This window comes from Thunnus albacares, chromosome 7, assembly GCF_914725855.1.
Source record: "Thunnus albacares chromosome 7, fThuAlb1.1, whole genome shotgun sequence".
NCBI lineage: Eukaryota > Metazoa > Chordata > Actinopteri > Scombriformes > Scombridae > Thunnus > Thunnus albacares.
In genome coordinates, this window is record NC_058112.1 from 15,320,522 (window position 1) to 15,345,541 (window position 25,020).

Below are 25,020 nucleotides of genomic sequence, written 5' to 3' on the forward strand. Positions count from 1 at the left end.
TTACTTATAATGTCCCAGCTGTCGTGAGCAGCTGGATTTTACACAGATTAAACTGGTGAGTGTATGGCATCAGTACAGTACAGTGTCTTTGCTTTCTGATGAATCACTGGAGGAATTTATCCCAAACAAAGTCTTCACTGAACCTGTACAAGACCTGACATTTAACATCCAGGAGGTAGAAAGACTAAACCGGTAAACACGTCGTACCTTACATTCATTTTGCAGATGTCCAAAAATTTTGTCCAAAAATTGACAGATTTTATTTTAGTGCTGCGTCATGGCATAAACTGTAAAAAAAATTGAGACGTATTTTTTCTAAAATGCACTTACTTACACACCATATTTAAGGACAAAACATGGACTTCACAAAATTACATTTTAAATTATGTTTGGAGAAAATGATAGATTTGAAAACTTTAATTTTATTTATCTTTGAGTGTCTTTAAACAACGCTTCCTCTTTTTGCTGCTTTTCTTTCAAACCACTGTAACGATTTCAGCCAGTGTCTTCCAATGGTCTAATCAAACTCTCGTTAGACTGCAAGATACACTGAATCATCATTAAATCTATCTGCATATTACCTGTGCTGTTACAATTAGCTATGAATCTCATTTGAATCTCATTTAGATTCCTCCTATGAATCTCAATTAAACATAGAGATTCAAACAAACAGCCATAGCACTGGAAATGTGGAAGTTTAGAAACACACACACACACACACACACACACACACACACACACAAACACACACACCTGCTGTTATCATTGCTGTTGTTTTAAATGCGTTTGGTTTAATTAATTTGTTTTGATACTCAAGACAAATCCTTTACAAATCCTCATGTGGTAATTAACAATTATCGTACATTTAATAAGCACACTGAGATAATGAAACAATTAGAGAGAAACAAGCTGTTTAAAGACTGAAGCAGTGCTTTGAACTAGTGTATATGCTTTAATTGTCTTTTAGTGGCTTCCGACTTCAATGAACTACCAGATCATAATAAATGTCCTCGCTGCTTACAAATCAAACACCCTTCAAAGGAGAATTACAAACCAATAAATTATTACTTGTAGAAAAATATAAAACATAAGCTTTCAACGGTGCTGTAATACCGAAACACAAACATACATACACACACACACACACATATTCCCTTTTTCTCTGGTGTTATCACAGGGGCCAATTAGCGGGCCCCGGCTTTCTGCTCAGGCATGTGTCAGGGGACCTATAGGGAGCCCGCGAGGCTGTGAGAGGCCTCAGGGTAGCAGGAGAATTATCACTCTTTTCATCTCTCCGTCTCTCACGCATCCTTGCATACACACATCCACTATCTGCTTGGAGCGAGCACATCCCCTTTCTTTCTTTCTTTCTTTCTTTCTCTCCCTCTCCTCTCTCGTCTTCTTGCTGCACAGGCCTCCAGAACAGCGAACAAAGGATGATCCTGAACATTATAGTATGCAAATACATCAAACTAATTTACTCAGGTAAGGCGGCAGAATCGGACGAGGTTCAATAAACATATGCATAACCTCCCCTTACAGATGAATCAGTCGATGGAGTTTACTCATAACCTTTGATCCTTCTGAACTGTACAAGCAGGCCGACTTTGTGCGTGTGTGCACTTTTAGTCAACAGAAAGGCGAAGTCATCACAATACATGCTGATCAAAATCCATGTTGCACTCTGTAACATGAATATTAGTGATGGAGCGTTCAGAGAGACCTAGCAGATTGGTGGAGCGTGTGCTAGGCTGAACTGTTTGTGTGTGAGTGTGTGTTTACTGTATTGCTGGTTACTGTGTGTTTGTTCTTGCTGAGAGTTTTATCCCGATCACACTCCATCCCACCCCCTCATCCTTCTTTCTTTCCTCTCATCCCTCTATGGCTCCCCGCTGAGTGCCTGGTAGGTGGCTCATACACACATGGTAGGTGGGCTCATACACACACACACACACACACACACACACACACACACACACACACACAAAAGACAAAAACACACAGTAAGCCCTCCTCAGGCTGCGGATAGCAGTAGATCCCTCTTTCTCCTCCACACCACAGGGAGGAGAGAAGAAGGGGATGATAAGAAAGAAAGAGGAGCAAGAGAAGGAAGGTGTGTGTGTGTGTGTGTGTGTGTAGGTGGGGGTGGCAGAACAGAATGAGTGGACACCTGTCCTCTGTCTACCTGTCTGTCTGCTACACTGTGGGCTGATCTGTCGCTGAGGACTTTGTTTACAACACACTGAAATATTGTTGAACATGAACTTCAGTCTGATCGGAATAATTAAGACACTGGCAGGGAAAATAAAATAAAAAGACTGTGGTTATGGGTTAGGAAAGTAATTATGAATGGTTATAATAAAATATACAGGTTTAAAGTGTAATGTGTGTTTCTGCTTGCTTCTATGAGAATGGCTTTGATACACAGCATATAGACAAGCATGCACATATTGTCCGTAAGTTGTTGTTTTTAAGTGTATTTGTGTGTGTGTATGCGTGTGTGTGTGTGTGATGTCGGCTGGGATAGAGACAGCAGAGTGGAGGCAGTAGATAAGATAAGTGCTCTTTATTTCTGACAGAGTCATTTAGCTGTGGATGAAGAGAAGAGAGGAGGAGAGGACGGGGAGGAGAGAGTTATAGTTATGGAGCTGTCGGAGGTTTGGGAGTGTTGAATGAAATGAGGTCCGGCGGAGCAGCAGGGAAACAAAGGTGGAGAGAAAGAAAGAGAGAGAGAGAGAGAGAGAGAGAGAGAGAGAGAGAGAGGCATCTACATGACCTTGCAGTCAGAGAAACAGACCGATGAGGGAGGAGAACCAGTTTCCTCTAAATCATATGTGCGGTGCTGTTTTTTTTTTTCTTCTCACTGTAACTCAGTTAACATGTCAGCCTACAGGCCGCCCGCTATATCTCCCCTCTCACTGTCTTGCTCACTCTTATTCCCTGCAATCACCAATCATGTATCTGTGTTTTAGCGCCAAATTGCACCACACACTCAGCGTCTCTCACACACTCTCATACAGAGTTATAGAAGGTGTTACTTTCTCATATATTTGCTTGTATTGAGGCATCAAACTGTCACAGGCCTCTTGTCACTTCTGCCATTTTCTTCTCTCCCTTGCTTTTCCTTGTATGAAGAAAAGTATTTATTTTCATTTATCAAAGCCTTTTACCCGAGAGAGAGAGAAAAAAATTGCAGTGTCTGCAATAGTCAGTGTGTGTGTGTATGTGTGTGTGTGTGTGTGTCAGGGAGGATCTGGAGCAATGCTGGGGGTTATTATGAAGAGACTGAGATGCGACAGGAGATTCCTCTGATTTGGGAATAAAACACTTCTTATCTATTTAAATAAACTCCACTGCAACTTCATCTACACACACACACACACACACACACACACACACACACACACACACACACACGTAAACGTACATACACTAAAAATAAGAAGGCGTATACAGAACGACACAAGAAAGTAAAGACATTCATTGAGGCACACACACACAAAAAAAAAAAATGCAGAAGCCAGCAAATCTATGCATGTAAACAAACACAAGAGCAAATTCACAAAGGGATTTGTAGTAATTAAATTGCAATGATCGCCCTATTTTAGCTTTCACTTTGAAGATGAAAAAATAGTGTTCGAGCAGAGACATAAGGAAAAACAGTCCTAATAGAACATGAAAAGAACATCTAATTATTCAAGGGAGAGTCGTTACTGTAGGAATGAAAAATAAGATAAACAAATAAAAAGGTTTCATGAAGCAACTCAGCAGAATAATGTAGAAAAATCATTCAAAGCTACACAAGACATCCTAAGCTTTGATTTTTTTTTTTTAAGTCGCCAGTGGCTTACTGGTGGGCTGCACCATGATAAACCAATCAGCTGTGATCATCCTGGCCTCCGACACTAACCTGCTGACCTTTGACCTCTGGCTGACCAGAAGAGTGGAACCTGTACTTGACCTATGACCTTGTGGCATCTTTAATAACCAGCTCTCCCCCTGCAGCAACGTACAACTGCACACATGTCAATAAGACAAGAGATATGCAAAAGATGGATGCAGCGGAGCCATATGTGTGTGTGTGTGTGTGTGCGTGCGTGTGTGACAGTAAATAGTGAGATGAGAAACAGTGATGTATGTTGGGTCTGCAGTCTGAGGCTGCAGATGTTCACCCCAGGTGGTCTGACGCTAATAACATTCCACTTTTCACAGGCCCTTAAATTCACTCGAGATAAAGCTGCATTAAATATGCTGTATAGAACAATGTAATGCACCTTTTATCACCTCCAAAACAAACCAAGTCCCAGAAATACGTTTAAAAATATTCCTCCTCTTACCTCATTGAAATATGGGCGTATACTTCATTTAATCATTTAGATAAACTATTCTTGATTGAGCAATTATTATAAATATGTAGAATAAGCACTGATTTCATGGCATCTTTTTTACACTAAAGAGCTGATGCAGAGATTTAAATAGAGACTGCTGCCCTTTTTGGACATGTTAACATTTACTGCACCTGCTGTGTGATGTTTTGCACTTTATGATGTTGTGTTTGATCTGGTTTACTTAATGTACTTGTTCTATGAGTAATAGGTGATGGCCCTGAGGCCTGTGACCAAATTCAGTATTCACACCCTTGTGTGACAATAAACACAGATTATTGACGATGTACGCAAGCATCCTTCTGTATGATAAACTCCTTTGATTTATTACTCTGAGCAGAAGGCAGTTTGCATTTTGTGACAATTATCATAATTCAAAAACATGCAGTTTTACAATCTGACGCCTTATGCCTCTTGTGGAAATGGCTACTTCTTGTGAGCAGGTAATGAGTTCACTACCATTTTTATGCTGTATGTGTGTGTTTTAAAATGAGAAAAAAAAGAGAGAGAGAGAGACAGGGTGTAGTTGCAGCCCTCCTCAACCTCAGTTTGTGTAAGCAGGATGTCATGTTCACACACGCCCCTCTCCCCTGTTTGCTCCTTTCCCTCATGTCTCCTCCCTCTCTCGCCCCTTTCTGTCCATATGTGTGTCAACCTTGAACCAGGGCAGATGAGAAAGAGAGAGAGAGAGAGAGAGAGAGAGAGAGAAGGGAGGGAGGCAGCACCCTTCTTACTTCACATTTGTGTATTAGGGGGAAAAAAAAAAACTTGATGCAATCAGAGATTTGGAGGATGGTGGTGTTAACTTCTGCAGGGAGTAAATCAAAAGAATTCACTGCACACGCTTTATACTGTCCGTTATACTGTCCAAAAGGTAACATGATGGACAACAAAAACAAGCACATTAAATATGACTAAAACCCATACACAGCCCTTTTCTAACATTTTAGAAAGCTCACATTACTGATGTTACTAGAAAGCAAGTAGGCAGCAAAGATCAGAGAGAATGTAAAAAAAAACTCACACTGTCTGTCCTCTCCACTGCGAAAATGAAAGATTCTCACATGCTTGACAGTCTTTGGCAATACTTCACATACCACACAAGTGCAAATACACAGACTCACAGTGTTGACTTTGTATTCTAGTGCAGTTAATGTGTACACAATTTATTTCTCTCCCCAGAATAGCTGCTCGAGTAGCAGGCAGCGGCTTTCATAATCATTCTACTGGTAAGACCGCAGACAGCAAGGTCCTGTCTCTGTTGATTATACTGTAGCATTAATACACATAAACATCAGCGTAAGACCTCCTTCTGCACAGCAGAAATCGGCAATTAATTTGAAAATATAATAACTTGTTAAACGACAAACGCCCCCTCGAAGGCACTCAGCTGATTCTTGATCTTTGTTATCTTGTTCACTGCTGCAGGAAACCTGACTGACTCAACTCCTCTCAATGGTCCTATTGTAAGAGCCAGTTAGTGACCGCTGTCTTTAGTGACTGAGAGTTTAGTCTGTCGGAAAAACAAAACGTCTCCTCCCCACTCCCCTCTTCTTCTTTTGCCCCTCGTCTTCTCCCGGCCCCATTAAGAGTGCTCTGTTGTTTTTTTTTTTCTTCTCTTTTCTGTCATGAATCTTTAATCAGCCTTTTCAGGTTAGTGGGCAGGCTAAGTCTCTGCAGAGCACTGACCTGGGCTGCTGAAACACACATTCTGATGTAACTTATACCGGCGCTGCACAGGTTAGACCCGCTTCACATCCCAGGACCTCTCTAAGACTTGTGTCTGATCAGCAGCTAAAGCCTACAGTTACAGTATATGTTACGTCTTCATTTCTCTGCCAGCAGGTCAAAAAGACGAGACAAAAGGCTGACTGAATTTGAATTGTGCTTTGTATCAATTAAATAGAAGTTACCTACACACCAAATGTTATAATAAAGGATACTGTAGTTAAATTCCGGTATTGTTTGGTATCTGGAATTGCTGCATGCAGAGCCATCAGTGTATTTACTCTCCTGTTTATGCTGAGAGGAAATCCATCAGCAGGAACCCGAGAGTGAGCTGACGGCTGTGTATGTATGGTCTCTGCATCTAGTTGCGTCTCTCTCTTTCTCTGTCATGACACAAATGCATTTGCTTGTGCTGGCGTGCACGCGGCTGCACACATGAACACACACACACATACACACCTCTAACAGTAAATAAAGCAGTGCAGTCAGGTCACAATCACAGTAAACCACACAAACGACTACCATCTGTCTCTTTGTCTGCCTGTACGAGTCAATGAGCCTCACTGGCAACAGTTCATACTACACTGCCCAAACACAATAACATTCAACATCATGGTTTAAAAAAAATAAAAAAAGAAAGAAAGAATAAAATATCTGTGAAGGAGTACAGGCTATTCAATATTCCTCTCTCTCTCTCTTATCACTCTCTCGTTTCCTCTTTGCCTGACTCCATCCCTCCTCCTCTTCCTGTAAATGAGTGATTTATCAGCCTTAATTGCTGGCAGTGGTTCATGTGGTCATGTGACCGCAACATGACAGCGTGTGATAAATACACCCTGAAAATTAAACCCTGCGTTGCAAACGGAAACACGCATTGCTTGCATCGCATCTGCAGAGTGAGAGTGTGTGTTTGGATACTGACAAAAATAGAATTGGTCTAATAAAAGCATTGCTTTAAAAACAAAATATCAGCTCACAATGTGCTTTAAAAGCAAAACGTTGTCGTAATAAAAGACATTTATCAAAGTGAGGCAAAGGGCAAAAGGGAAAAATGTACAATCAATAATGATAGACCAAGTAAATCTATTGTTATAAGGTGTTTCACAACAGTACACCATAAACACCAAAACGCGCACACACCCACACCCACACACACACACACACACGTATACACACACAGCACACACAGCCTACAGTAGACTCTATCACTCTAGCTCTCATGTGTTTCCTCCTCACTGTGCTCAGCGGCAGGACGCTGACTGAAGGGCCTGCAGTGCTCAGTTCATGCATCTTATTGTTACATGGAGCCAGTTCTCAACCACTGACCTTTTTATTCACCGCACTATACATTGTTAAAATAATGTATGAGGTGTCTCAGCCCGAGCCACTTCATTGTGTTGTGTTATATACAACAGAGTTGTTTGTCTGTATCTAACATGGATTTGTGCAAAAAAAACCCAACAAAACATGTTAGTGCACATTACAGAATACATGTTAGATGATAAGAGAGAGAGAAAAAAAACTAAAACTCTAATGTTTGCATGTGTTGTGACTTGACACTGATAACAAGTATAATTTGCCATGTTCTGATAAATTTCATTCACATCATCAGCAGTGCTGTACGTGTTCTGTCAACAACCTCCCTGTGCTCTTTGTTTATTTTTTATTAAAAAAATATTCATTGCTGTGTTTTTGCAGCTGTCATGTGACAAACATTTTTTCTAAATGTAAAATTAACCAAAATTTGTAGATTTCTGTAAACAGTGAAAAAAAGAGTAACATTTAACAAAAAACAACGAAAGGAAAGCTGATCAGGCCTAGAGTCAGGGCTTATCTACAAAAACAGCGCAACCAATGCAGTTTTTATGAAAAACCCATTTCTAGCTGTTTGCACATGAAACAAATGAAACTGTAGAGATGAACCTGCTCAGACTATAGCTGCACACAGATCAGCAATTATAGCACTTAAGCACAAATGCAGCACACACAAACAGAAATGCAAAAAATAATATAATTAAGGCTTTATTTAAGTGTTTTAGCTAGAAAATGGCTTTTTACTCATCTTTTCTGCAACAGTATTTCCACTATTAATCTTAGGCTTAAATATTTAAATTGCACTCCACTAATGAGCTATTTAAACCTGATATGGTTTTGTTGTCTATAAATTCTCACATAAATACAGTATATTTCACTCATAGTGTTGTGAACTGTGATGTGCCACCTCATGAAAGCCACACAAATTTCTGATGGAACCAGAATTCAGAAAGACAGAATGGGAGGGACTGAGAGGTGGGACGGATCAGACAGACAGTAGATAGTGAAGCACGGAGTCAATCTTACTTTTTACCTGAGAGATTGTCCATCTAACTAATCTGTCATGCAATTTGGCCTGTGCAGGAGGTGTACTAATACTGGAAGATGATTTCACAGTTTGAACAGAAGCACAAAGTGTGTGTGTGTGTGTGTGCAACTAAGTGTGTTTGAGTGTGTGTGCCTGCTTTTGTGCTGCTCGTGTGTATTGTATATTTTTGCAGGTTTGCATATTGCTTATATGAATGTGTGTATAAACAGGTAACAGCAGAGTGACTCCAGCACCTCTGTACTGTCCTTTCCTCCTCCTTATTTATTTGTCTGTATTAGTTAGCTCCTTCTCAGCACTTAAAATTAATGTCATCCAGCAGAAAATAGAGGCTGAAAGCTAAAATTCAGCACTTTCCCAGCAGCCTGGTTATTTATCAAGCTAACAAGGAGAAGATGCATCCCGTTTCAACCGGGCCCAGAAAATATGTGCCATTAAAGCTCAGAGCTAGTGTTTGAGAGCCAGGGAATAAAAGTGAGCGTGTCAGGAAGACGGGATGGACGACATCGCTAGCGATATGGATGCAGAGAGACCAGCAGACACATTTATATAAGGGACAATAGATACACTCAAGTAGAAGTATGAGAAGCAAGAGGAGACACACACACACTTTCTGCCTACCGATGGTGTCGCCACAATACATATTCTGCATGTGCTGCATGTGTGTATATGAAGTGCTGATTTGCTGATGGCTATAAAAGAGGATCCTTTAGGGGATACAGAAGACATAGTTTGGAGCTTTGAATAAATCATGTGTTGCCAGAGTGAGCTTAGCACTAATTTTCTCTTTAGGAGCAGGGTGTTGAAACACGTCCCGAGGACTGTTGGTATTGTGCCGTGTTAACATCTCTATAGCATCAGGAGCTAACGCTGGAGTGTTGGAATTCAATTAGACACTGGGTGCAACGCTAAGCAGCTAGCGCTGGGCAGTCACCACAGGGAAGAGAGAAGAGAGGATGGTGATGGCGAGGGGAGCGAGGAAGGGGCGTGTGTGTTTGTGTGTGTGTGTGTGTGTGTTAGTGTGTATAAGGAGAAAGAGGCTGCGAGCTAGAGGAAGGCCCTGGGCTGCTGGCTGCGGTGATTCAGGGGAATACATTTTATCACACTAACCTCCGGCTGATCATAAGTTCCTCTCTCAATCACGCTGTGAACACACAGTCGCATCCTGAGGACAACAGTCGCTGTGAGGCTCACACACAAACACACACACACACACACACACACACACACACACACACACACACACACACAGTGGCAACAGCTTTACAACTAATTATGTTTGAATAAAACAACACAATCCAGGCAAACAACTGAAACATGGGAGAGAAGATTGTATATTAACATAAGTTGAAAAGAGAAGCGGGTTGATGTTTAGAGGTCTGGCTCGAGGGGTGCAGCTTAGTATCAGCTACTCTGTGATTTAGAGGAAAGTAAAAACACATAATACAATTTTTAAAAACTATACAAACCTAAACACAGTTGTTCTGTGTTCAGTTTGTGTGTCTTTACAACCGTTTTTGTTATCTCTAACACATAACCCGACTTGCTTCCTCTCTCTTCAGACCGGGCCTAATAATGAGCATACATCCTGTTCATATCCTCCCTGTCATTTGGATTTTCTGGATAGAGGGATGATGTCTATGTCACTGTCAAGACGGTAACTCTGTAACGGGTCTCGCAGCAGCTAGTAGTTATATATATCCCAGGCAGAAGAAGGATAGTGAAGTGTGTCAAACTGTGGATGGAGCAAACACAGCTGCAGTGTCTTATAAATGACAATTTAATGTTGAAATTCTGTGTGGGCATTACATCAAAATTGATTGTTTATCATGTGGAATCATGTTGTGGCTTTAAAATCAGGAATTATGACACACATATTTGCTGCAGAATGTTTTCTAAGAAGCTGAAAGTGTTGCATTTAGATTCCCATTGCCGTGTAGTCCAATGTGATGAAAATTAACAAGTTTAAGCAGATGTCATGATATACAACGATATCTGTCGTCTGTCTATTTCATATTTATATTTTTCCCCTGTTTTTTTCCTTATGTCCACACAACCACTTAAATACATAATTTCCCTCTTCCCCCATTTTACATGCAAACACACACCTTGATATGTCTGCGTGCATGTGCGCATGTGTCCTTCCTCCTCCTGCCGTGTCTACAAAAACCTGACCTGCCTGCTGTCAGCCACAGAGGCACCTTGCCTACCTGCGCCCCCTCCCCCCCAAGTGGCCGACTCACCCCGTCACCATGTGAGGGGAAGACGGGTAGGAGCGGGAGGAGGGATGACGGGGGGATAACGGAGGTGGGTGGGGGGGTGGGTGGGGAGGTATGGCGTGGGGGGTGGGGATCATGGAGGTGTGGTGGGTGGGTGGGGGCTCTGAAGCTTCCTCTAATGTGCCCTCTCCACTCCCCTGCCTGTGACCTCAGAGCTCCTGACAGCCAGAAAGTGCTGAAGCATGCAGGTGTCCTAACGCTGCAGCCACACACACATGCGAGCACACGTTCGCGGGCTCCTGCACACGCGCGCACACACACACACACACACACACACACACACACACACACACACACACACACACACACACACACACACACACACACACACACACACAAAGATGCAGGTGTCCTACCTTAGCAGCCTGCAGTCTGTCCCTTTTTTTAACTCCTTCACCACTTCCATCCTCACTATGTCAATACCTCATATAAAGACATGCATTATGCTGTCTATTTATAAATAATCAATAGCAAAAAAATGGACAGTGATGGAGTTTTGCATATCAAAGGCAAAACAAGCATGTGCTTCACAATGCTGAGCACATGAAGAAAGTAGAGTATTCTGTCTGCTTCACAGTAAAATTAGCTGATGCTGATGCTGTAGTTTCCTCTGTCCAGCCTCTCGACTATACAGTGTAAAACCTGAGGTGTCCGGAGACTGTCCTGTCCTGTGTGTGTGTGTGTGTGTGTGTGTGTGTATGTGTGTGTGTGTGTGTGTGTGTGTGTGTGTGTGTGTGTGTGTGTGTGTGTGTGGGAGGGGGGTTAGGGTTAGAGAGTTGTATTACAGTGGTGATGAGTCGCCTGGCTGCGAGGCTGATACCTCAGCAGCACCCAGCATTGACCAGGCCTTTAAATAAAGCCTTCGATCCTCCAGCAGCAGAGAAGGTCACCGCCTGCCTCTGGTTACCCTGCCTGTCTGTCTGCATCCATGGCCAGGAGCCCTCCTTCCATCCATTCCTCCCTTCCCTCGCCTCCTCCTGTCCTCTCACTCTCGTGTGCGTGTCTGCATTCAAATCCAGGTGCCTTCCTTCGCTCGGTGCCTCGACTCCTCCCCTAACTTTCCCTCGACTCTCCACTTCTAGTCGTCTTTAGCTCCTCGTCTCTCTCCCTCCATTTTCCGACTGGCGACAAAAAACTAGTCCTTGCTTTCCTTCTCTCAGTCTATCATCCTTTGCCGTCCTCTGAAATCCCCACATCTTCCCATCTGCGTGTCAGCCAGAAATAAAATAAATGTACAGTGTTTGTCTCCGCAGAGAGAGCAGAGTGGGTGAAAGAGGTCAGAGGGTCGGGACAGAGGTGAAAGGTTTTGGGCTCATCCCATGAGCACTGCGCATGTCACCCTCCTTTCAATCAAACAGCACTGTCAAAGCCCCAAATCAGAGAGATGCACACCATGGCACACAACACATAGTGAGAGGAACGAGTGCGGTTGTCATAAAGCAGGTGTCTGCTGTCATAAATGAGTGCTTCCTGATGAAAATGAATTAATATAAACATGTGGTTTGTGATTGTGATTTGTTCAGAAATAAGATACAACAATCTTACTTCATGTCTGACACACTGCACAAACATTCATCATTTTTATAGTGAAAATATTAAAATGTCCTGTTTGAATTTTTTGAAAATAGAAAATGTCTTTTTTGGAGTTAGTATCTATATTTCTTCCTGACTGATAACAGTCATTATAAACATAAACAAAGATTGCAGAGGTAAGAAATTTTACACCAAATTTGTTTTTCATTTATATTGTGTATGATGTCTTATTATATATTCAAAACGTTCTTCTCTGCATCCCCACTCTTTGTTTCTAAATACAAAGGAGTATAAACCTGAATCAAAATTAAGCACAAACTGATGTTGAGTCCCGTTATGTATAAATGTATTTTAAATCTATATAAAATAACTAAAACAAGTACTTATGATGGATATGTTACTAAAGTTATTATCAGTAAAAGCTCATCGTAAACATTCTGTGCTGTAACTTGATAAACATGTAGCAGACAACTGTGTCACGAAATTCGACACATCAGACTTGTGCAACACTGAACCTTTTCATTACATACATTTAATATTATATTTTGATTTCATTCAGTCAAATATTGAAAATGTACTTGAATCATAAATCTTGGCATGGGGAGTGAAGAGCAGGTTACCTCAGACTCGGCGGCGGGACGAAGAGGTGACAGCTCTCTATCACAGATGGAGGAATTTTCTTGATGTCCTACAAAGAGAGGAAAAAGGGATGAATTATAAAAAACACACTCTGTTCCAAACAACATGAGAAAGATTGTAAATATAACATGGATTAGTTTTGTTCCATAACTGGCCTTGAATTTAAACAGAACTCTGTACTACTGCAGGCAAAAAGTTTACTTATTTAATAGATATTGAGTGATGAATTTTAGACATTATAGGTATTGGTCCACAAGTTGAATTCATATTATATTATCATGCGGTTTGAAATTATTATTAAACAATTAAGATTAACAAAGAGATACACAATTCAGAATAATCATATATAAGCAGATAGGCGGCACCAAAACAAACAAACAAACAACACAACAAAGCTAAAAATCAATCAAATATTTAATCAAATCAAATCAATTCAACTCAATCACATTTTTAAATCTATCAAATATGTAATGATTTTAATGGAGGTGTAATTTTTTGTCATACATAAAATAAATGCACCTTATTTTTAAAAACAGAAACACGCACATATACACACACACTGCAGTGTGTGTGTATGTGTGTTTTTTAATCCAAATCAATACATAGCAAAAGTGTCTAAATTAGTCAACAAGACAACTTGCTCAAAAGTTCCATAAACCATCTTATAAAACTGCAAATCCTACATGAAGTTCAATATTTCAAACCACTGAATAAAAATAAAGCTTAAATATATGATTTAAAAATGACTAAATCAAGCATTGAAGTCAGTAAGTTCATGAAGTTAACGTTCATTTGCATGTCTGAGAGCGAGGCGTTGTGTGTGAACATGACATATGCACGCATGTTAGCATTATTTGCACACATGTCTGATACGAGTGTGCAGATAAAGAAAACATGGTTTAAAAGCCCAGTGACGAATCTTCCCGAAAATCTTTTTCGCTGTGCTTCGGTAGAGAGAAATGAGGCGAAGGAGCGACAAAGTAGGCCTATATTAATGCCCCTCAATCCATCTTTAAGCAACAATGAGCGCCATTCATTTCCCTGTAATCCGATTCACACTGGGGCCAAATGGACTCTGACCCATTCAGCTACATAGGAGCTCCCAGTGACAGACCTACAGCAGAGAGAACGCTGCCATCACCCAAAAAAAACGCTCTGAAACACTGACATGGAAAAACCAGACTCCAAGATGTAACTATATTACAGTTTCAACCCCATAGACATGAATAAATACAATCACACACACATGTAGACATGCACACACCAAAGCTCAATGCGCACACACATGCATACTTGCACACACGTGTCCACTCTGTGTGAATTCTTGCAAACTCAAACGGAACGCGCCCACACATGAACTGATACAGTGGAAGTGAGGTCCACGTGCAGAGTGCTGCTACATGGCAGCAGTGTGTGGGGTCAAGGCCTTTCCCAGGTACAAATGAAAGGGAGAGGGGAGACTTTGGAAGAGCTGAACAACACTGTGGGTCACCTTGCCAGGCAAAGAGATCAATGTCTGTTTGACTGGCTGAGAGACAGAAAGAGAGAGAGAGAGAGAGAGAGAGAGAGTCTGACTGCAGCAGAAGGGTAAATCACCTCTCTTGCTTCATTGAGATGCAGGTAAAACACACAGGGGTCGGGCTTGGCTCCAGCACCCTGCATAACACAAACTCGTGCACGCGCAGGCTAGAACACGCACACATAGACAAACATTCGCATAATGCACTCAAACACCCCCCCACCCCCACCCATCCCCCACCCCCCACCCCCACACACACCAGATTCGCTGCGGTCCAAAACACACCACTCCACTGACTCTGTGCCCTGCAACTCAACTCACTGTTGAAAGCACAGTTGAAAACATCAACACAGCCTCAGCTATGTTTATCCGTGAGTCAGAATATTGTGATCACTTATAATTAAAGCATAATTAGCTTTCATCTATGCCCTTTAGTGGTGCATTCTGGGGAGAGCTTCTTATGCAAGCAAATAAAAAAAAATCTAGTGTCTGAATTCTAGTGCAACATACACAAAACATGAGTCCCATTTCATGCGCCTACAGTATGTGCACATTCTTTTACAGCTGAGCGTTTACAGTAATCTCAATTCAACACAAGACTATAGGATTGGATTCAGACAATCACATTATCTCCACTCTCCCCACGCGTACTATTTGCTGGAAAAATCACCATGTAAAGCCAATAAGATACATGCAGAGGCAGCAGCACAAACCTTCTTTACAGCTGCTGCATTCTTACCACATGCACGGCCACGACAGGAGGGGACAAGTTAAATTATTAGGGTTTCAAATAAATGACACATAACTCAGGACACTGCAAGACAGAAAGAGAGAGAGAGGGGTGGGGGGGGGGAGGGAGAGGAGCTCTGGCATTGCAGGTCTAGATGATGGACGGACCACAGAGGAACATAAATGCAGCTGATTTAAATCACTTTAAATGTAAATGTTTATCGCGTGGAGTGATGCAGATGTGGACTGAGTGGAAGAGATTGAAATTGTTTCCTCTTTTGAATGTGAATATGTTTTTAACCCTTCGGGGTCTGTTTTTTTTTTTTTATCATGGGGAGAGGTAGCGTTTACAGGGAATAAAGAGAATGAACACGTACAAAATGAGAAATGTTGTGTCGCGAAATGAGATGACACTTATTGTAACAAAATATTTTTGTACTATAAAACATTTTTTTTCAGCGATAGGGGATAACTTAGATTGATTACATCATAGATTCTCTATATTTTACTGCTTAACAGATCCAAATCCAAATAGAGGAACTTTTGGAGCGACTTAAACTTTGGTTCAATTGCTCTTAAATGAATTACTTTATTTGTAAAGAAAAAAATTTACTGTTTTGCTCCTTTAACATTTTGAGTTGTCTACACTGAGTGAGATTATATTAATAATTTGTTTTTACTTATATTTATTAAGATTTCCTTTTGATTGACATAAAAAGCTACAGTACAAGCATCACAATGTCATTCCTATAGATTTAATAGTTAAAGTATATACACCTTTTCCACCACAAGGTCAAATAAAAGACAATGCTGGATGGTTATTGAGCACTCACACAAATAGACACTAAACAGTGCGCACATCCTTTGTCCTATTAATTCTGAGGCATTAAAGCGAGGTACATGATGATGATTCAAATGTCAATACTGATAAATTTCAAAGTGATTTCCCATAGTTGACCTGAAAGAGAGAGTCCAATATTGTGACAGCAGACAACTACATTATCTTTAATAACCTAATCATTGGACAGACTGCAAATGATCACAGTGCAGGAGTCAATATACTGGGCTGGAGAATAGAATTACAGTTCATATTGATAAGATTAATAATGTGGTCTGTGTGTGTATGTGTGTGTGTTTTAATGTGCACGCACTTCTTCATACTGTACAAAGAGACAGAGAGAGAGAGAGAGAGTGAAGTAGTGAATCTGATAGAGTGCTGAGAAACGAGAAGGAAGTGCTGAAATGTTGTTTCCTGTGCCCCTTGTCCTCCTTCAACACAGGAAGTGCATCAGTGCTACTAAATCCTCCTGCCCCTTGGTGTATCTAGAAGTCAAAACACACACACACACACGCAAGTACAAGGTGTAATTTCCATGCACGCCCCTACAATGATCCGCAAATATTCCACTTTCTCAGGCTTACGTACCGAACACCAGGTCAAAAAAACCACATGAACCATGACGCAAAGCAGACCTCACAACACTGTTGATTCCAGGTAAGACCGTCCCGAGCAAAATCCTGAGACTCCTGAGAAAACTCAACTAATCCTATCTGCCTCACAGAAGAAAGAGGTGCCACGAAAGAAGTATAGCATCTCCAGTTCTAGGTTATAACACAAATGTAATTAAATAGCACACTATATTGACCTAATCAGATAGGAGGGCCATAAATTAGTGGACACATGCTCACTAAAAGGCCCTCTCCCCTCAGCTAGGACACATCTCTGATCGTTTATCATCTGAAAGGAGCAGGAAGGCAGCCAGCATCTCTCTCTCTCTCTCTTTCTCTCTCTCTCTCTCTCACTCTCTCTTCCTTGCTCTGTCTCTGTCTCTCACTCACTTTTAATCACAGAGAAAATCATTCCTCCAGGCATGAGACGATCATGCTCTCCCATCTTGTCCCTCACTCTGGGCTTTCACAGGAGCCAATAGGGGCCAGGTGACTGTGTGTGTGTGTGTGTGTGTGTGTGTGTGACACTGTCATACAGGTGAGACACATAGCTACCAGAGAGTCTGTACAGTCTTTGTCTTCAGGTCTTGCATTCAAACGGGTCACCGATGTGATGCATTTTAAAGTTTCCACAGGCTACACACACATTTGAACAAAACAGCTCCTCATCTTGCACATGCAAGCACTCAGACTGTCAAAGGTCCTGCAGTGGGAACAGATAATATCCCACTAACACACACACACACACACACACAGATTTCCAGCACCATGCATTGTGATGGCAGTGACCTTGTATGGCAGCCCAGCCCCAGACCCCGTGTAGCTTTTATCTCAACCATACAGTTCTTTAGGATGCACTGAGTTAATCAGGCTTGTTTCAGGAGGAGAAAACACTCTGCAGGCCAGAATCAGTCCAGAGCAGAGGCATGTCAGACTGCAGGCTGCTGGACCTGTCAGTCGCTACAAATCCGAATCACTTGGAGTGCCTCCTGTGGCTTTTCTTTAGTCCTATCAGCACTTTTACGTCAGCAGTCAAATAACTGATCTTTATACTGAAGCGAAAGTGGAGGATTACCAATATACCTCGCGCGTAATAACCATAGCGAAAATGTTGTCAGGCTATATAATACTGCAAGTATCATTTACACTAATCAGAAATTATGCGATATAAGATATAATTCTAGTGTTATTATTAAGTGTTTGATTGCATAAAGATCATTTTCAGACGTTGTAGAATTTGTTGTAGAAAGTTAAAAATTCATTTATTCAAATTTAGAGATATTCAGATTTCATCATATATTTGCCGCATTTTGTCGAGACAAACAATTTGATCATTTTTGTCACAAAGACCTTTATCTTTGGTCTATTTTAAACGAAACTTTCCACAGACAAAATTCAACAAGTGGACAGCTACCGAGTAAAAAGTGCAAGTTTACTCTAAAATCAATCATTGACTCGGCCGTTTCTAGGACACCTGCAGCACAATCCTTAGGCCTTACGGCAGAGAGGGAAAAAATCATTAGAATTATTGAGCATTGTGGTTTGATTTTCTTCACAATGTTAAGAGAAATGTGAGAGTTTTTCTGCCTTTTATTACGCAACAGGTGAAGGCCGCCACTTTTATATCTTGAGAAGCAAAAGGTATGAAAAGAAAAAAATAATACTTCGAAATAATACGCCGTCTATTCTCCAGAATTAAAAAAAACATGAAAAACGCTGATTGAGTCAAAACATAAAATTACATCAACACACACTGATATCAGAGCTGGACTTAATATTGAAGCTGTTATAATTACGCGCCTCGTGCGCAACATCTGCATCGCGCTACGATCCAAACCAGATGTTTATGACAATTACAGTGACATTTGTTCCTGACATTTCCTTCCTCTGTTTACATTTCAGATTCGACCGGGAGAGCATAAGACTGAGAGTTTTGTAGTGTGACAACAACAACGTGCAAAACTAAAAGAGAACCAAAAAAAAGAACATTTTCAGGAGAAAAATATTTGTTTCCATTCATGAAGGTTTATTGATGAATGGTATATTTATTAAATTGCATTTTAAGAGTGAACACGATGTCTGACAGTTAATTGTACTGTCCAGACAATACATTTTACTGTATAGAAATCCAGGGCATCACAAAAGATGTATGGCTGCATGATGCTTTACTTACTTATTCTACAACACCGGGAGAACATTAAATTTCCATTTCCAAACAGTTCACAGTTTATTTAGCCTACCGAATAAGACCCATAAGAATCTGGGTAAAGTTAATTAAGCTCCTTAAATGAAAGGAAAATACATGAACAATGAACTGCTGAAAGAATAGATCATTTGTTGCAACAATTTAGAGTGACAAAGTTGCCTTTTTCTCATTTATTTCTGGACATGCATGCTGGGATGATAATCTGCTTCTGTTCTGTTCAAAGCATTTTTTATCTTCAACCCCACTTGTTGATCGCAATAATCTATTTAGTCTGTGCATTCGTCAGGAAAAATGATAATTGTTCCCCTTGGTGGTATGCTGTCTGTCAATAGTGAGTACAAAGTTGCTTTATTTCACAATGTCATTTTCCTCACGGGGCTCCAAAATAAGCCTATAAAGTGTTGAAGGGTCCATGTTCGCGGTGAATGTTCATGAAAGCAAAATGACGGATGAATGTACTTGTTTCTCACTTTTTTTTTTACAAATAAACCTCCCCCCTCCCCAAAAAAAGGTGATGAGGCTGAACAATACAGTCATGGTATAATACAGTCATTATACACAAGTTCACAAAAAAGAAGAAAAAGAAAAAAAAAGGAGTAAAAACACAATCCGTACATGACCAGCATGCATGGCTTCCCATAACTGTTACAGTCTGTTTGACATCAATTTTCACCAAACTTCTGGTGTAACAGAGTTTGGATGTTTTTCACAGGACAAATAGGATGGATGATATGAAAAATGGGATAATTCATATCAAAAATAAATTTACTTAAAAACAAAAAAAAAAACAAAAACAAAACAAAAATAAATTCACATCAAAGTTAAAGCTGCTGTGCCTGAGGATAGTTTAACGTCACAAAACAAATTTGGGTAAAGGGACCAGGTTGGACGCAGGATGAGAGCGGATCTATGAAGCAAGATGATAAGTAATTTTATGCAGTGTACCTAAAGAAAAACATCACGAATTGGACAAGATTCCTTTAGAATATTATTGGAGACCGAGCTCCTATTCAGAGTCCTCTAATCAGGTCTATTTATGAATCCTAAAAGGGATAAAAACATAAAGATCCTCATCCTGAAAGAAAATACTTTAGAAATACAGAAAATTGGAAAACTGTTTTTGTCCTTAACTATAACGCAGGTTTAACAAAACTTCAACACAAGCACGCACAACCTATTTTTTAACTGCGCGCAAATTAAAAGTTTTTTTCTGTTTCTTTGTGAGGGTCGGTTACTAAAACTTTTCAGCGCCGAGACTCACATGAAAAACTCCGGGGATGAAGGGTTGTTGTCGCTGCTGGATCCTCCGTTTTCTCTGAAGCCGGTGCTGATCAGCTTTTCGTATTTCTCCTTGTAGACGTCCCTCTCCCTGGCCAGCCGGGAGATCTCCTGCTTGAGGTGGTCCACCTGCTGAATGAGTTGCGTCTTCTCTCCCTCCAGGACGTGCCGCTGCTGGACCCGCTTGTACCGGCAGGACTGGGCATAGCCTCTGTTCTTTAGCGTCCTCCTCTTCTGTTTCAGACGAATCACCTCTTCCTTGCTGACCCCCCGGAGCTGCCGGTTCAATTCCCGCACCGACATGGTCACCAGCTGCTCGTCCGAGAACCGATCTTCCAAGCGCAGGTGCTGGTGGTTTCCACCCGCGCCGCCGCCGGACTGAGACCCGGAGGACGGGTGGTGTGCTCCTGCGTGGTGGTGGTGGTGGTGGTGGTGATGGTGGTGGGGAGTCCCGTTTTGAGCTGCAGCTGCAGCGATAACCGCGGACACCACGGCGGCCGCTGATCCCATCTCCTCCCCGGCCATGGCGCCTCCTGCCCCGGCTGCGCCGCCGAACTGCTGCCCCCTGGCATAGCCATCGAAGGTCTGGAGCTGGTGACTGCTGCTGATCAGCGCCTCTACGGCGTCCTCCGGGCTAAAGCCCAGAGCCTCGGGGTTCAACTGCTGTTGGTACCCGGTCATCCAGTAGAAATCCTCCAAGTGCGCCTTCTGTTCGCTCCCTGATCCCGGACTGGGCGCCGAGAAGCTTGGAGAGGGGGGAACCGAGCTGCAAGGCGTGCTCATCGGGGTGGAAGATAGGGATCCCCCGGCGACCAGGCGGCTGCACTGGCTGATGCTGCGATCGGGCTCCACCGGCTCCTTTTTCACTTCAAACTTCATCAGATCGAAGTCATTAACATATTCCATGGCCAGGGGACTGGTGGGCAGGTCGGAGTTGCTCATTGCCAGCTCTGATGCCATCCTCTTGCTGTTGACAGTCCTCCAAAGGGGGTGAGGAGCACCTGTCAAAGTGGGCTGCTGAGACACGCACTGAGCCAGCTTGATTTCTTTATTTATTTTCTTCAAAACCGGAGGAAAAAGTGGATTTTCTCGCACTAATTGCGCAGCGCAGGATTTGGTTTTGTGAGTCGATAAGTTTTTTTTTTTCTTCAGTCTGTGTTGCACAGACGCATTGGAGCAGCGCTGTTTCCTCCCTCTCTCCCAGCGTGCGGGTGTCTGAGCGCCGCTCTCTCTGTTTCTACCATTTAACACTTCATGGCTCCTTTTAGGATTAGTGCGCCAAATTGAGGAGGTTCACGTACGTGTCCCGGGCAAATAGTTGCCTTGTGGAGAAGGGGAAAAAAAACTCCACCCAAGGATTGATAGATTTTTTTTTCTAAGGGATCAGTCAGCCTACGAGTTAAAAAGCATTGCTTAGTTTTATAGGCGTCCTGACGTCAGGACTGAAATATGAAATTGACCGAGACTCAGCCAATGAGCAGCGCAGCCCGGGGACGTAATTAGCATAATAGTATAGAAACCAAAGTTTTCTGAACTGTCCGAGCCCATCAGAAGATTGACACATGAGACTCAATATTCATCCTTTTTTCCATTTTGCATTGAAAAGAAAGAAGAAAACAAAATAAAACAGATTCCGAGCATTAACAGAAGATGTCAGGTGGTAAATATGCATGCGTTTCTTTTTTAGATTTACCAGTCGATTCAATTTGAACAGTTTTTAATGTTTTTTTCGGCAAAATAATCACCAAATATATAAATTGAATTGAATCCTGGAGTCAGATTTATCAACAATATTGTTTTTTTCAGCGCTTTCTGTCGATTAATCCTGCCCTTAATGTGTGTGTTTATTGGCGAACTTTACACAAACGTTTTTCATTAATTGTAGGCAACTTGCTAATTAACTAAGAAATTGATCTTTAAAAAAAAAAAACTATTCTCAGACAACACAACATCCGTTTCATCCCAAACATTATTAGAATGCATCAGAATGCCTTTAAGTGATTGGCACTGAGAGACAAATGCTCTATATGTCATTAAAATAATCGCAAAAACAGCTGTGCATAAATACAGCAGATCGCTGTGATAGAAAGGTGGAAATGTTTGGAAAGAGCATGGCACAGGTCTGGTTGAATGACATCTTTTGGAAACCCAATGTCGCCACCTTTCGGTATAAAGAAATACCTCATGAAGGCTGTTGTAGCGTTTATATGTGTCCGATATTCTTGAGAGTTACGAATGTTTTTCAGCTTGAAGTGGATAATTAATGTTTTGTCACTTTTCTCTATGAATCATCAGCTCTCTGTTCATCTTACTGCTGGATGTGAAGATTAGTGAACAAGTTATTTACTTCCATGACTCCTGGTGAAAAAAAGGGAAGATTTGTGGTTTGAAAACGAAAAACAAAACTAAATTTAACAAAGAAAAAATATTTAAACTATACACACGTCATTATTATTGAAGGAGAAAAATGTAAACCCATTTTCTTGTACACATGTCCCTTGATACATGTAAATGCCTGTCAACATAAAATCCTTTTTCTAATGATGACAACACCTCCATCTGTGTTCTTCTGGAGTCTACAGTCTCAATCCCATGTAATGATCACAGCACAGTCTCTCTCTCCCTCTCTCTCTCCTGGAGCACAGTCCTCAGGAGTGGTGGCACATAGGAACAAACAATAAGGAGGGCTATACACAGAGGACTGGAGAGTAAATAAGAGCACTCTCACTGGAACATGTCACACGGGGGAAGCTTCAGAAAACTACAAAGCCGCCAGCAGATAATCCAACTCCCTGGTGTCCTAACACAAGTAAATATTCTCTTGGTCCCTGTGACTGTTCATGGGGACTTAACGTTAAACAGGAAGGATAAACATCGTGTTTTATTCATTAGAACACACAACAGAGGCCCCTCTGATGCTTTTGAATAAATATTAAACAGACGAGGTGTCCCATCTGATGCTACTATACTATACGCTGTTGCTGTTGTAGTGTAAATTCAATATGGCAAGATACAGGAGAACTTGAGAGTAACAGAAATACATATTTCTCATATGTAAAGAAGTATTGCTTTTTATTTGTAGGTCTTCATAGCATTATGTTGTCTCCTACACTATAATAATAATAATAACAATTTATCACCCCCTTATGATATATATATAAAATGGCTTCACACTTTGATTTAGTTTGACATAAACCATGGTTAATTTTACTTTGATTTTCAACATGTATAGTCACACACAAGCCACCAACAGACAAACTGTGACAAAGAGCAATTAAAAGTCATACATGTGTCCATAGTTGACGCAGCAGTGGACACTAGCTGCTGCGTGAGCTCTGGTTTTGCCAGATCTCTTAAACCAGGATTTATCAGCCTGGGAGTCTCAAGGGTTAACAAGCAGAGTCCAGAGCCAATGCATCAGCTGTGTTACTGAGGGCTAATAGTCATGTATGCAACTCATCCTGTCTCCCTTTGGAGTTTCATGTAGGCAGCTCACTGCCATGAAGTTTACTACTGTCTTTATTATATTGGGGATGATTCCCCCCCCTTCACACACACACACACACACACACACACACACACACACACACACACACACACACACACACACACACACTATACAGGGATTGCATTAAGGCATATATCATAAAAATAAGCTTAGACTGCAGGAGGAGGCTCACTCACACAGTGTTAGAGCAGTGGAACATGTTGATGATAATGAAATACCTAAGTACATTAAAATAAAAACTACGCATCTGTATGGAGACCTACCACCATCAGGTCCACTCAGAAATCTTTTTTACAGATAGGCTACATCAAATTTGGATGAAAGTGTAGATTAATCAACCTTTGAAGTTCCACAATAACAAGCTTCCTTTTACTAAAAATTGAGGGAACATATATCTACTGTAAGAGTGACATACAGTACCAAAACTAATATTACTTACTTACTAATAATACCTTTACATGTAAAAACGCTATAAAACTGATATCATCTCAGTTTTTGAAACCAGAAACCAGAGCAAATGGTCTGAGAATGAAAACATGAAACTTTTTGAACCAGGTTAAGTCTTCTGTAACCCTGCTAATGCTCCGGCCTCATGTGTACAACCCAGCTTTGTGTTAATAGCCTGGCCCTTACATGAGAAGCCCAGCTACAGTGCGTGTTAATGAGACACAGTCTGACCTTTCAGAGTTCACCCCAGGAGAACACTGATGCATCTTGGGTAACGAATAACCAGTGCTCGCAGATCTCCCCATGATTTACTGGTACTGTGACTTTACTAATTGTTACATCTATTAAAAACATCCTCATTACAGTATGACTTATGTGCTATATTGCAATAGACCTCACTTTTATTTTCAGCATGTTAACCATTTGTTTGCCTCTGGGGTTCCCTGAAGTTACGCACTCACAGCAGATGTGTGTGTTGTTTGCTTTGTTACCCACCTTTATTGTAGAAATGTTTTTCTTCAGCCGTATCTATCTGTAGAAGCAAGAGCTACTTGTGAGGTCTGTAAAATCAAGAACATGCAGAAAAACAGTGAATTTAAGACAAATATGGCAGCATAAACACAACGATATGATCCTAATGCTGTATGAAATATCATCACAATGTTTTGTCAAAAAAAAAAAGAAAAAAAAAAAGAAATGGTGGGTGGAAAGGCTTGAGAAAAAAAATTCATTAAACCTTGCTTTATGCATCTGCAAGATATGCATTTTATAACCCCACTCACACAATTCAAATCTTAAGTGTGCCAAAAATAGCCACAGAAATTACCATATTTAACAGACAGTAACTTCAATAAAATGACAGAAACTAAACTAAAGGATTTCTGCATTACCAAGATTACGCCTTATAATCATTCATTACATTCCCAATGGGAGGTTGGCTTCATATTCATTCTCAATCCCT

General features: G+C 41.1%; 1 protein-coding gene across 7 annotated transcripts in view; it reads right to left on the reverse strand.

The window, feature by feature from the left end:
• Positions 1-25,020, reverse strand: part of mafb (v-maf avian musculoaponeurotic fibrosarcoma oncogene homolog b (paralog b)) — a 53,937-nt gene that overhangs the window by 22,361 nt on the left and 6,556 nt on the right. For 2 of the 7 annotated variants that reach the window (XM_044356139.1, XM_044356141.1), the window contains 4 exons: positions 24,555-24,619; positions 20,088-22,462; positions 12,905-12,972; positions 10,844-11,955 (listed from right to left, as the gene is read on the reverse strand). In XM_044356139.1, the coding sequence (XP_044212074.1) occupies positions 12,945-12,972; positions 20,088-21,064 (1,005 nt within the window). In that variant the 5' untranslated portion in view covers positions 21,065-22,462; positions 24,555-24,619 and the 3' untranslated portion in view covers positions 10,844-11,955; positions 12,905-12,944. Of the gene's footprint in view, positions 1-10,843; positions 11,956-12,904; positions 12,973-20,087; positions 22,463-24,554; positions 24,620-25,020 lie in introns of those variants that run through there. The other 5 variants (XM_044356138.1, XM_044356142.1, XR_006404124.1 and 2 more) reach the window with 3 other exon arrangements.